The sequence below is a fragment of the Rhipicephalus microplus genome, chromosome 10 (assembly GCF_043290135.1).
Source record: "Rhipicephalus microplus isolate Deutch F79 chromosome 10, USDA_Rmic, whole genome shotgun sequence".
Lineage (NCBI taxonomy): Eukaryota > Metazoa > Arthropoda > Arachnida > Ixodida > Ixodidae > Rhipicephalus > Rhipicephalus microplus.
In genome coordinates, this window is record NC_134709.1 from 87204791 (window position 1) to 87219312 (window position 14522).

At 41.0% G+C, this 14522-nt stretch overlaps 1 protein-coding gene across 1 annotated transcript in view; it reads left to right on the plus strand.

Annotated features, from left to right (window-relative positions):
- LOC119181436 (protein O-linked-mannose beta-1,2-N-acetylglucosaminyltransferase 1-like) overlaps positions 1–13525 on the plus strand; it is a 305076-nt gene extending 291551 nt beyond the window's left edge. The window contains exons 17-25 of the mRNA XM_037432683.2: positions 151–209; positions 469–541; positions 2059–2187; positions 5140–5330; positions 6326–6434; positions 9119–9190; positions 11077–11118; positions 11223–11290; positions 12739–13525. Of these exons, the coding sequence (XP_037288580.2) occupies positions 151–209; positions 469–541; positions 2059–2187; positions 5140–5330; positions 6326–6434; positions 9119–9190; positions 11077–11118; positions 11223–11290; positions 12739–12811 (816 nt within the window). The 3' untranslated portion in view covers positions 12812–13525. The remainder of the gene's footprint in view (positions 1–150; positions 210–468; positions 542–2058; positions 2188–5139; positions 5331–6325; positions 6435–9118; positions 9191–11076; positions 11119–11222; positions 11291–12738) is intronic.
- The last annotated feature ends 997 nt before the right edge of the window (positions 13526–14522 follow it).

Genomic DNA, 14522 nt, shown 5'->3' on the forward strand with positions numbered 1-14522 from the left:
ACTTTTACTTCAAAGGCAAGCTAATTCAACATCTTGCATAGCTCTTGATGGACTCTTACCGAGCATATCATGCTTTGTAGCACTTGACGTAGTGCCGATCTCATTCTTTTTGACATTCTTTATTCACCTTTTTCACCCTCTCTGTTTCAGGATGCCCAGTATGCCATTGTAATAGAAGAGGACCTGGATGTATCTCCAGACTTCTTCAGGTACGCTTCAGATTGTCCTCTGGTTCCCATTTGCTTGCTGAAAAAGCGTCCGCCTGTGTCATATATGGCTGTGATTATTAAACGAATACCACTAACAGTCTGCTGGTCCCACTGTAGTCACGAGACTTCGGGGCCCTTGCTGGCATGCTAAAACGCAAATAATTCTTTTATGCGTAAACAATTGTTGTAAATAATCAGCTGAAACAGTGTAAAAGTTGTGCAATTTATGAAGACTGTGCATCTTCTTTTCTTAATTCAGCTACTTTAGTCAAACGCTGAGGCTGCTCGAAGAGGATGACTCCATTTACTGCATTTCTGCTTGGAATGACCAGGTGAGATGTTTTGCATGCTGACTCTGCACTCTTGAGTGAATTCGCTTGTTGGCTTACTTTGCTTGCGATCGGGCCCTTAACGGCACTGCATATGAACAATGCAATTCATTGTACAATCAATCCTCAATATAACTAATTATTGGTTGCAATGACACAAATGAAAAATAATGGTGCCATTGAAACAATGTTGCAAAAGTACATTTATAAAATATTTTTTTATATAACGAGAACATTTTTGCAACTTTCTTAAAATTGGGCCTAGCTCTAAAGTATTGCACATGTAGCAGACTTAGAGTAAATGCAAATTTCTTAAATGGAACTGCTGCTTAAATAGAATCACTGCCTGTAATGTGATCGATTTGCACCTGAATACTGTACTTCTGAATCCCTCAGTAAACGAAACTCTTCTTAAACAGAACATATTTTTCTGCAGCCTTCAGGTGTTGATTACTACAGTATATGAAAAAGGCAGCTTGAATAAGTTGGTTACGAGTAGTCGCCAGGCTCTGTTCGTTAATAAGAAAATGAAAAAACAATAGCATAAAAAAGCAATGTCTCGTTACTTGTTCATAGTACAAGAAAAATGGTGCTAGAAACACAGATAGAGACCAAAGCTCTTGGAAAACAGTGCACCAGGGCAGTTCTTCACTTTGTACATGCCTTTAACATTGTCCCTATTTTTATAACATCAGCCCTGTCTTGCTAAAATTAAAAAAACGCTTGCCAAAAATAGCAGTTAAATGAGGAGCATGGGAAAACGCATTTTTTTTGTAACTTGATACTTTTGCCTGTGCATACATAGTCTGTACTTAGTGCATGGTATCATGGCCATAAAATAAGGAACTTTTTAGTGGAGGTGAAAATCAGCTTCTTAAACTTAGGCACATGTCAAAGAATCTCAAGGGGTCAAAGTTTTTGGAGCCTTTCTCTGCTATGGTGTCCATCGTAATCATACCGTGGTTTTGCTATATTCAACCCATACGATTGTTATTGATATGATATTACGAACACATATTGATACTTAGAAAAAATTTGTAAGTTGGCTTTCTTGTAATGATGTTCATATGTACTAATAAAACATTTGCACACAAAATGCCTATTTCATTGCAAAAACGTTCATCTGTTCACATTCAAGCGAGGGTTTCTGAGCACCGCAAAGGCTTTTGAAAAATTACTGTATGAGTGTTGCATTTTATACCAAACTCTGCGATGTACGGAAAGAAACCTAAAAAAAAAAAACAGAAAGCAGGGTATCAAATTTAAAGAACAGAAGGTTTTTTTCTGCTTGTCTATGACTGAGGCCACTTAGTTAGATGATGAACTAGCTGTCTCATGCGAAGTAACATTTCTTGCAATGTGACAATTGAATGTGTTGCTTCTCTGTGCCGTCGCCAGTTAATCAGTAGGCCTTCTGACAAGCTGGAGGTGGAGTTTATGATAGATGAGCACACCGTCAGGTATTAACCCGGGCAGAGCCTGTAATTTTTCTTCGTTCTTTTGATTGGCTGTGCTTTCAGGGTTACGAGCACACAAGTGAGGACCCGGCACAGTTGTACAGAGTGGAGACTATGCCGGGTCTTGGGTGGATCCTCAAGCGTAGCCTGTACAAGGAAGAGCTAGAACCCCGGTGGCCCACTCCTGAAAAGGTGGGCACCTAATGTGATTAACTCGTATTAACTCGTAATCACTGTACCATGCAAAAAAAAAAAAGATGTTATGAGAACGCATGTCGTCATCTTTGATTCGCAGCAGCCTTGTAATATGTGGCAATTAAACATCGTTTAACTCTTTGGCATGCTGCTCGTGAATTCACAAGTTATTCACAAGTTCACAATATTCACAAGTTCACAATATTCAGAAGCTCACAATATTCATAAGTTATTCGCATGTCTCAAGAATGTGTCAAGAGATGTCACATGTTTCTACTATAGCATTTACTTTCATCAGACTTTCTAAATTGATGTAGTTCGCATATACACCAGAGCATGCCAGTCTCGCAACCAGGCCTTTGCGAGCCGAACAGATATTCTCGTACCCAGACCAAATTTTGCTAGACTGTCTTGCACCAGGTAAGCGTGGCAAGCTGCTTTCCTGAAGCTTTAAAGTGCAAAAGCTTGCCCATTTGCACTGCTTTAGCGTATGAGAGCTCGTCTGGGAACTACTGAATCTTTTTTGAATGCCAAAACAAGCAGCGTAGCAGCAGATTATTAGCACTGTCTGCGACGATCGCAATGCTCCAAGGAAGTCATTCCAGTGCGGTGTTTTCAGCTTTGCCAACAGTGGATAATTGTCATTCGCACAGAAAAAATGGGAGCCGAGTGAAAATGCGCGAGTAAGTGCGCTTACTGCATGTATTCTAGTGCGAGGCTCTGTGTATTCCATTGTACGAACCTAATTTGTGTGACACACAGCTTGGTGTAAGGCAGACGCACGCTTTGTTTGGGGTGCACTTGCTGCCCGCTACTTTTCAATATCTCCTTTGAGGAAAACGTAGTACAAGGTTGGGCTCTCAAGCACAGGTAAACAGTGTACTTTACCACTTTCAAAGTACCAATTTAGCTTTCGTGCTTTTGATTTAATTATTATACAGTGAATGTGCCTAACTTCTTAATATGCAGTAACAAAATATTGCTTCACTCTTTTGCGTGCTGCATGCCAACTAAGACTCACGAAAGAGACAGTAAACAACCACCTGTTAATGGAATGAAGCCTCAAGGAAATCTGTAGGGATTTCTCAGAAGGAAAAGCTTCTTAGTTGCTGAAAAATTCGTCCTGGTCCCGGGATCCAATTCGGGACCAACGCCTTTGCGGCGCAGTCGCTTTACCAGTCGAGCTAACCAGAAAGCTAGCATTTGACAGCACGAGGATGAATTCATCAACAACTCGAAGCACATGCATGGTCCATGTGCTTCATGAAACAATAAGCTTTTTGTGCCGCCTTGCGGGTCTCCACAGAACTCATTTGTATTACAATTGAAACCTACATGTACTAACAGCACGGATGCATCTTTTTTTAAGTTTAACACCTCATGTATCTGACGAAGTTGCTTCCGCTGCCTGCACAGCGCGTATTGTGGACATTGTGGATTTGCATGAGCAAGCCTTTCTTGATGCTTCAATAAAACACGGGAAAGTGCCCGGCTCGACAAAAAAAAAAAAAAAAATCTCAGCATATCTACCCGTGAATGATAAAGAGTGCGGCTAAGTGTCTGTACGTCCGGCTGTCTGTGTATTTGTCTCTCAGTCTGTCTGTCTGTCACGTTACGCCTGACGGAGGACAAGGTTAGAAGACTAAGAAGAGCTTCACCCCTAAAAAGTGAAACACACTCTTCGACGAACTGAGTTTCGGAAATTTCGTGTTTTATGCAAATATGGTGCCTCACATTGCATTTGCTGTATTCTTGTCTGTAGTAATGCTAGACAAATACTTTTTTTTTTCACATGAGTTGCGGCTGCAAACTTGCCACTTATGGAGTTTCCTTGATTCCCACAGACCTTGTAGTGTAAGATTCTTTCATAAATTACAAAAATCGCTTTTGTCATTCTATCAGTATAATAGTTTGTTTCGCTCAGTGGAATAGTTTCAGTGGTATAGTTTGTACATTCACAGGTAACGACAATATTTTGGAAACTGACAAACTTTTCTTCCAAGAAATCTGTATAGATTTTCTTGTATAGTTGCATGCTACTAACAAGTAAACAAGCTTTCTTTTCATTCAACGATCCTTCCTATACCTTGCCAGCCACTACAAAGTTGATCTGCTGCTTATTTCTGTATGCTTGTAACCTTACTGCAATAAGTTGACATGTGTGAATATTCTAGCACTTCAAGTAATCGAACAACTATGACAGTATTCGAAAACATGTTACCCTTACATCGATTGATAATTTTTTAAATTTAAAAGCTTGGGATACCAGCCTATATGCTGAGACTTTAGTAAACATTAGAATGTTATGTATCACAGGTTATCGCCTGCATTCCACTGAAAGTCTGGTTCTGCTACTTTTCCAAGTTGCTTCCACCTCGCTCTGAATGATAACAAATAAGATTCACACATGCCTTGTTCCACCTTTAAAACAATATTGTACATGTTAGTTGGGTCGTGAAGGACAGGCTAACTTTATTTGCAAATCCGATTCAAAATTATTATACCAAATTATTATTTGCTTCAAATGCACTTCGAACCTAAAATATATTATTGCCACATGCCTAGCAGTAAGCATTTATACCACAGGTGTACCCATAACTTTAGAGGACTTCAGAGAACATACCTGACCAACCTTTTGTGTGTTTGTGTGTGTGTTTATGTGCTTGCTATATGCACATACAAAATTAAAAATTTTGGAAGAATTGAGCTTTCGAAACCACCCTCGTGGCTACACTGTGGTTTATCCAATTGAATTTTGCTCAACAGCATTGACTTAAACATAATGAAACTTTTCTAGTTGATAAGAAAGTGTGTGAAATTTTTTTTCTCTTTTCACCTGCATTTTATAAAACAGATGATGGAGACTGTCATGGCTTTACTGTCTTTTTTTTCTCCTTTACTTATGCTCGCACTTTTTCTTGCCGTCACTTCGCATGTCGACACGAGAAGCTCTGGGACTGGGACATGTGGATGCGGCTGCCGGACGTTCGCAAAGGGCGCGAGTGCATTGTGCCAGACGTGTCTCGAACGTACCACTTCGGCTCATCGGGCCTCAACATGAACTCCTACTTCCAAGACGTCTACTTCAAGAAGCACTCCTTCAACACGCAGCCTGCTGTTCAGCTGAAGGAGATTGACAGGTAATCAATGCAGCTTGCGTGTCGGGACATTTGCAGTGTTGCCTCTATCATTAGGCCTTCACGGCACGAAGCCTTTAGCTGCCTTCCCACTGTTCTGAACCAAAAGCAAAGCAAAAAGCAAATTTCAATAAAAAAAATCAGCACATTCTTTTAAAAAATGGGGCATGAATAATCTCATGCAGCAACGCCTGAGAACAAACTAGTATTGCGGCCTTGTTCTCTTGTTGGGGCAAGGGATGACTGGGGACTGCAAGGGGGTTACAAAAGGGCATAAAACTGCCAACAGATGTGCACAGTTCGCATCCCTCTGCAACCAGAACCCCTTACAATCAAGTTATGCCTGGCATTACAATCAAGATATGCCTGACATACAATTAAGTTACCGCTTCTTTATAGACAAAAGTTTGTCATGAATGTATATTGGTAATACTATAACTAATGGCAAGACTGTTATCCAACTGCTTTGTTTTAACTAATAATTCTTTATACACAGATTTATTATATCGAGGTTGGATTGATTTATTGAGTGATGCGAAAATATGGCATAAAAGGTTTGAAAAGTCGTTATTTTTCTCCAAGTGATAGAATGGCCACAGATGTATTTTGGTTGCTGGGGAAGGTATTGGCATTGCCCATCTGTGTCAACTGTGAATAGATGCTGTTATATCTCAATATAATGAATACAGTATCACGAACAATCTCCTATTACGAGGTAAGCAGAGAATATCTTGGCATTGAAAATACAATGCTCGGTATATACATTTTCAACTAACTTTTGCACATGAATAAGCCATTTTTCTCACGGACACTACCGCATTGTAGATGGATTTGACTGTACATGTACATAACGGGTGCTCATTTCTACGATGCTTGATCAACTAACCTGATCAGCTGAGATCATCACAGCAAATTAACGATTGTCTCATGAGATTAAAAACATGAGCTGCCCCCTCGTAAATGGCGTCTGGAGATACGGACTGTTTTTGTTTGTGCAGTGTCAAGAAGGATAACTATGAGCAGGTGATCCACGACCTGCTGAGACGAGCCATTGTGTTGGACCACAGTAAAAGTCCATGCGAAGAGAACTTCATCCCCGACACAAAGGTGAGAGGCCCTCATGGCTTTGTTTTTGCCGTTGTGCTGTAATGATCCTCATATATAAAGTGTTCAGGGCTCAATGATTGCAATGGGACAATTTAGAGATAGGTGATGCAAGCAGTTTCATCTCTGTTGGTGTCATTCAGGTCATGGCAGTATAATTTCGATACGAAGGCGCAAATCAGAGCCAAAATTACCTCTAAGAGAGCAGATTCCTTGTGACATGACGTGTTTATATGAGGAATTGCTTGTACCAGTCAAACGATAATAAAAAAGTTATAAAAGAAAGAAGTGTACATTTAAAGGCTTTCTTTCTTTGTTAGATACAATTTTCATCATCATCATCATCATCAGCCTGACTACGTCCACTGCAGGACAAAGGCCTCTCCCATGTTCCGCCAGTTAACCCGGTCCTGTGCTTGCTGCTGCCAATTTATACCCGCAAACTTCTTAATCTCATCTGCCCACCTAACCTTCTGTCTCCCCCTAACCCGCTTCCCTTCTTTGGGAATCCAGTCAGTTACCCTTAGTGACCAGCGGTTATCCTGTCTACGCGCTACGTGCCCTGCCCATGTCCATTTTTTCATCTTGATTTCAGCTATGATATCCTTAACCCCGGTTTGTTCCCTAATCCACTCTGCTCTCTTCTTGTCTCTTAAGGTTACACCTACCATTTTTCTTTCCATTGCTCGCTGCGTCGTCCTCAATTTAAGCTGAACCCTCTTTGTAAGTCTCCAGGTTTCTGCTCCGTAGCTAAGTACCGGCAAGATACAGCTGTTATATACCTTCCTCTTGAGGGATAGTGGCAATCTACCTGTCATAATTTGAGAGTGCTTGCCGAATGTGCTCCACCCCATTCTTATTCTTCTAGTTACTTCAAACTCGTGGTTCGGCTCTGCGGTTATTACCTGCCCTAAGTAGACATAGTCTTTTACAACTTCAAGTGCACTATTACCTATCTCGAAGCGCTGCTCCTTGCCGAGGTTGTTGTACATTACTTTCGTTTTCTGCAGATTAATTTTAAGACCCACCTTTCTGCTCTCCTTGTCTAACTCCGTAATCATGAGTTGCAATTCGTCCCCCGAGTTACTCAGCAATGCAATGTCATCGGCGAAGCGCAGGTTACTAAGGTATTCTCCATTGACTCTTATCCCTAACTGCTCCCATTCTAGGCTTCTGAAAACCTCGTGTAAGCATGCGGTAAATAGCATTGGGGAAATTGTGTCCCCCTGCCTTACACCCTTCTTGATTGGTATTCTGTTGCTTTCTTTATGAAGCACTATGGTAGCAGTTGATCCCCTGTAGATTTCTTCCAGAATGTTTATATATACTTCATCTACGCCCTGATTCCGCAGTGTTTGCATGATACAATTTAATGGGAACTAAAAGACAACGATGCCAGAGACAGCATAGAGGATGTTATTAGAAGTAAGTGTTACTCGCCGCTGGCAGGAACCGAACTTGCCACCTTCGAATAATGGGTCTGATGCTCCACCACTAAACTCGGATGCATTAGTCAAATGTCGCAGATTCGGATCCTGCCAGTGGCAAGTTAAATCTTTTTGTCCACTTTCATTTCTTCACATTGACATTAGAATTACTTTTAATAACACCCTTTATACTTTCCCTGGCATCGTTGGCAGCTAGTACTCATGAAAAGTTTCATGTCACATTTGAATCTATGAGAGTACTGTATCTCAATATAATACGAGATGGGTCTCTCAGATGCGATAAGTTGAAAAGCGCAAGTTTTCTAAAATAAAAATTCACAACGAGCATTTTTCGTCACAGATATTTTTTTCCACTTTCACCTAAAATTAAGCTGGGGTAGAATGTATCCAGGCTAAAAGTTAAGGTCATTTACACTTTCATGAGGATGTTAATACCGCCTTGCAATGGTATACTGTTAGTAATTAGCTCAACATCATTGCAGTCATGGTCAGCTGCCGCTGTGAATTAAAATTGGATATTACTTCTTTATTTACGTGTGTAATGCAAGGTGGTAATTCGAGTTTAAAATCAAATCTAGATACCTTGCATGACATGCAGGTTTTTACAGCATGTCTCATGGCCTTTGTTGTGCTATACTGTTTGCCGCTCTTATACATTTGAGAGCACAGCAGTTCAATGGGTGAACTGGTTGAATGGGCAAAAAAGTATGCAGATGCCCTCTCAACATCTTAGAAACTGCACAAAAGACAGCCCAAGACCAGACAAACATACGGCATGCAGAAAACCATTGAAAATGGTTAAAGTGGGCGATACCTCTCGTGCTGCGACACCGCATCACTACATCAAGCTTTCGATGTATTGACTACTACGGCTTCGCGTACCATGTCACTCGTAAAGCAGTTTTATTCATATGCAACATTCATTGTGCCGCACAACACACTAAATCAGAATGCCAGTGTATAACAAACCATTGAGGTATGCATTTTTTCACTGCCATGCTGAAGATCGTGTTGTTATCGATGCTACTAATAGATCAGTGTCACATACATGCGCCTCCTCTCTCAGGCATTTGTATTACTTAGTGCTTTGCTCATTCATTTTTTCTGTTTTGAAGTAAGACATATTAAATTCGACAGTATTTGTTTTGTCTACTGTCTTTTCTATGTTCTGTTTTATGCAAGCATTGTATTAGCATGTACTAAACATTCTGATTTTGATGTTCTTTGTGTCATGTGCAGGGGGAGGTCTACGTCATGTTCTTCAAGATGAACGGCCTCAGAGATTTCTCTACGTGGCTCCAAATTGCCAAGGTGTGCTGATCGTCTCTACATTCATAGACGATCAAAATGCTAACAACTTCAGCACGTGCTGCATTTTGCTTCCGTTAGCACAGCCTACTAATTTGCAATAAGAATGCTGTGTCAAGGCTAGCTTTGACATACAACACTGCCGGCACTTCAAGGGGAACTCCAGTGCATTTTCGACCATACTGAGATGATGCTCACATACAGTATTGAGAGTCCTGTAAAAGCTAGGGTTGTACATTTTGCCCAGGCACTTGTCAAACATCTTGTTTAATGGTGAGTCATAACGGAAACTGAAACCGGGGGCTGCTTCGTCGTCCATAGTGGGTATCGGATGACGTCACGAAAATCTGTTGCCGATCACATCAGGAGATCTGCTAATCCGCACCATGGCTGGCGAGGGTGTAAACATAGCGCGAAAAGCATCCTGGCGACATCATCTGACGCAGAATCAAGCTGTGGTGGCTCATCTGAACTTATCAGTGACAAGTTCAACGATGATTGCAGCTGCTGTCTGAGCGCAGAAGCATCGCTTTTTGTTTTCGACCCGCCGGCGCATGAAGCATCTGACATGCCTCGAATCGATTTCCTCGTTGCTCGATATTGTAAGGCCCAACGTCAACTACGACTAACGCGCTGTATGCAGCTGCATCCGTCTGCCGGAAAAGTGCGCACTGCATCTGTCTGTTTCGAAAGCGTGCGTTGCATCCGTCTGCTGGGAAAGGCGGGATTTTTGAAAAAAGTAGTCCCTTGCCTCACATTTAAAAGTGTGATTCCAAAATCGGCTACCAATTTTAAAACTTGTTTTCTAAAAAAAATTACTTACGGTGGTATAATTTGTCAGATATCACCATGGTACTGACGATAACACATGTTCAATGTTTTATTGAAATCTGTGAATATCGAAAAATATCATTAAAGTTCCCCTTTAATGAGTGTGACTGTTTAGAAATTTAAACTGAATTAAATTCAGAATTTACTGCTCGAAATTTGGCTTGTGCGAATAATATAATACCACACCAATATAACATTCTAATTCGCTTCTCGTCGAATTTAAGCTATTGACAATTTCGATCGAAATGAACAAAGAGGTCTATATTAGTCTGCGTGTAATCCCCGCAAAGGTGGTTTAACTGCAGAGGAGAGGTGCTAAGCTATCAAATCACCTATTCAAATGTATATTAATCTGCATGTAGTATCTTGCAAAGGTGGTTTCACTGCAATAAAGGGGCTCTAAGCCGTGAAACCACCTATTTATTGGAAATGTGCACTGCTGCAAAGACACACTTCAAAGTAAATGAGCATATCACCCTCACATCGATTCATCATTTTTGACGTTTATATGCTCCAAGTATACTAAATATTGAAATATAACAAATTTCACAGGGTATTATTTGCATTCTACCAAAAGTTAAACCCTGCTCCTACTCAAAGTTGTTTCCACTTCCTTTGAAAAAAAAAAAAAGGCATTTGCGCAGGCCTTGTCTCAATTTTAAGAAATATCGATATTGTGCAGGTTAGTCAGGTAATGACAAATATGCCTATTTTTTTGTAACATGTGATATACACTATTTGAATTCAATTCAAAATTATTCAAGCAAAATCAATATTCACTTCGAACTTGAAATTCACTATCCGCACAAGCCTATCCAAAGCCAACAACTGATTATGAGGCATGTCATGTTGCAACTGTTGACATTAGTGTCAATCGCCCCATGTTTCTCATACATACCTATATCTTAATACTACAAAAGTCTTTTTGGCATCAATAACACTTTATCAACACCGCATACTGCATCAGCAAATAAAAGAACAATTTAATTGCCTTACCGGTTCGAAAGTTTGTAAACAGTGGCAGTTTTCAAGTGAAGTAATGTTTTCTTCTCTCGCAGTGCTTCAAGATATGGGACCTCGATCCCAGGGGTTACCACAAGGTAAAAAAAAAAAAAAAAAAAAAAAAATCACTTAATCTTACCTTTTTCACCGTTGCAAATGGCGACCCTCGCCCAATCCTCAAATGCGATTTTGTCTTTTGCAGAGTATGTGGCGCCTATTTATGAAGGGGAACCATTTGCTTGTTGTTGGCGTGCCAAACTCTACCTACTCGTGAGTGCTTGTTTGTTTCCCAATACACCCAAACCGCATTATATCAAAGTTGCATTGTACTTGTAAATAAGTCCCTTAAATCCAAAAATTTCTTATAAGGGTTTGTTTGTAACACTATATTTATTGCAAGACTACTTTTCATTTCTTTCGTTATAACCGGTATTTCTTTATATTTGAGTTTTTTATATCGAGGTATGAGATGAAGTGATACACGACCCACGAGACCATTTATTACAGTAGGCTCTCTGTAAAAGCAAATATGTTTAACAGAACTGCTGCTTAAATAGTGCTTTTGACAAGATTGGCTTGCTTCTTGTATTCTGCACCCCTGGTCATCTCCAGTAAACAGAACTCCTGTTAAATGGAGCAAATTTTCCTGGTTCCTCCAGGTTTTATTTGAAGGGGTTCTGAAACACTTTTTTGAAAAACCATGGAATTAATTCACTGGAAGAGCTCATTGCCTCACGAATTCTCCGTCGCAAAAGCTTTAAGAATCCATCTAGTATGGGCGGAGTTACGAAGATTTGTCACACGCTGCAATCACATTCTCTCTTTTCTCGTCCCGACAAAAACACTGGAAGCTAAAAGGGGAGAGATGGGAGGGTCAAACAAAATACGTCACACGTGCCTCGTGACCTTCAGCACTTTTTTTTTTAATATGCTGCTTTTCCAGTGCGATGGCACGCGCACGCGCGAACAAGTGACAGCCTCCGGCGGCGATCTCTGTAACGACCGAGCATGGCATGTTCAAATCAGCCAATGGCTGATAATTGGGCATTTTATGAGTTATTTTTGAGCGTCTCTTGTTATTTGTCGAGAGAAGAGAAAGCAATTTTTAGCTGACTTTGATAATTTATTGTGAATTTCAGGTTAAGTGCTGCGCTATAACATTTGGTTCGCGTGTTCTCGGCAGCCTATACTACTGATCGGCAGCGTTTTCTGATCATGGTCAAAAATGTTGCAGGGCCTCTTTGATGAGAGCCTACGGTATTAGCATAGGAATAGCTGGGTCTTTTGGCATGCAAGCCTTGGTAAGATGTGCATCATAAGGCAAAAGCCATAGATGCATCATCAAATGCAAAATTTGACTGTCAGCGTCAATGTTCTGTAGTGAAAGGTGTTTTGCGGCCCGCACCTTCAGGGATGAGGGATGCAAAAAATCGTCATCACGAGATCACGTCACAGATCACTGAAATTTGTGTTGTCAGAGTGATGTCACGCGATGACATTGTCGCGTCGTAGCTTAATCAAAAGTGGTCCAGTCACGGAGGCATTGCATAATCAGTGGAGGTGCCACCAATCTTGTAGGCCGTGCAAAAACACGTTTGGCGCTGAAATCTTTCGAAGAGCGGCAGGCCAGCATCAGTACTATCGAATGATCAGCATTTATTGAAGCATGAATGCTGAAACGTCATTGTTTAATTGTGTGCTTTTGTTTTCCTGCCCAGGTCTTTCAAGCCAGCCAAAGTGACGCCCATATACCTTGAGGGACAGAAAATAGACAAGGACCGGCTGCGATAGTGCCCATGGTCAAGATACTCTGCTTTCGTGAAGTGCAGGGAACTTTTTTGCCATGACTTGCAAAGACATTTTTTCATTCGTGTGTGTGCGTGCGTGTACTATGTGTCGTTGCTATGTGTGTGCGCGTGTGTGCATCCATGTTATATATATATACATATATATATAGTCAGTGTCTGCAACTGCTACTCGTCGACGGCTGTGCGGCGAGAACGAGACAAGTCGTGGTGACCGGTGACTGTTGTGCGAGACCCAACTGCCACGTACTGTACCGCCAAAGTGACCGTAACGTCGGCCAAAAGGACTCTACGGAGACCATGTCGCAAGAGGTCTCAATATCGCGCTTGTAATATAGGCCTGTACATTTCTTAGGTTCGTCCTTTTAGGTTGCGAGTATCGTGCCTAGGCGAGTCTCCGAAAGAGACTAGCATTGCATGTGTAGCAATTACCTTGTCATATGTGTGCCGCTGGAGCAAAGTTCAGTGGCCACTTCGAGTTGTATAGTACTTAAGCAAACTTGTCCGAAGCCAATGCGAAAAGAAAACGCACACCTGTAAAAGTCGTTAGGTCCGAAGTCTGCAGAGCGCTGCTAATGCATTGTGCTGTCTTGTTAGCCGTACTTCACAAACTGGCCTTGGAAATCAACATCTGACCTGTAAAAAAAAAAACTCAGGATTATAATGGCACTCCTTTGTGAAATACAAAGACTTATCGTTACCTGTGTTGAGTTTGTGTCCTTACAGTTATTTTGACGTCTCACTGTCCCATCCTTTACTGCAGACCTGCTGTGATCTAAAAACACAGCCATAATAATGCTGCCATCAGAGGGTTTGAAAAAAAAGGGGGGTGGGGGGGGGAAGGGGAGTAAGGCGTGTAGGGTAGGCTGTTCCAGATCCATTGATGTGAAATCTCGGGAGCAGGGTTGCCGTTTGGCAGATTCGAACTGTATACCCATAACTTGAGCTGAAGGTAGCCACAGTAGCCATCTCATTTACTTTTATCGCCAAATTTGTAGCTAAATAGAACAAAAGCACTATTTTGAGAAGAGTTTTTATTACTAAAACAAAATATTGTTTCGAATAAGGAAGCCCAGAGAGACACACTTTTAGCCTTTGCGTGGGCCTAATACTACAATTAAGGTGAAAATAAAAGAATAAATAATTGTGATTTCAGTGCATTATGCATATAGAATATGTTGAGTTGAGATCTTGCCAGAAACGAGTAATTTAGGAACACTTCAGCCAACAAGTCAGTAGGAACGCTAGACCTTGACGAAGTTTTTCTTGACGCTGCAGAGCAAATTTAATGAATAAAGATTATAGAATATGTAGCAGTCAAGCTTCAGATTGTTGTATCTGGATAAGGTTAACAGTCAGCTTCATTATGTCGTAAAATGTTTTTTTTTTCAAGTAGACATGAAAACGTGCTCTGTGCACCAGAATTATAACCTAGATCGCGGGCAGCATGAACGGTGTGATAATTACTCGTTTGTGAGCATGCATATGTAACTTCTCCATATTTTGTGTTATCAGCAGATAGGACAGAACAGCTTGGAAAGATTGTGTTTTACGAGCAAGTCTTGTGAAAGAAAGGGCCACTAATGCACCAAAATAAGTGCCACGGTATTTACTGCACTTACCTCACTTTTTACTTACTTTCTTCACAAACACACATGGGGGGAGGGGTTGTCCCATGTTTTTCATGTACGTACATG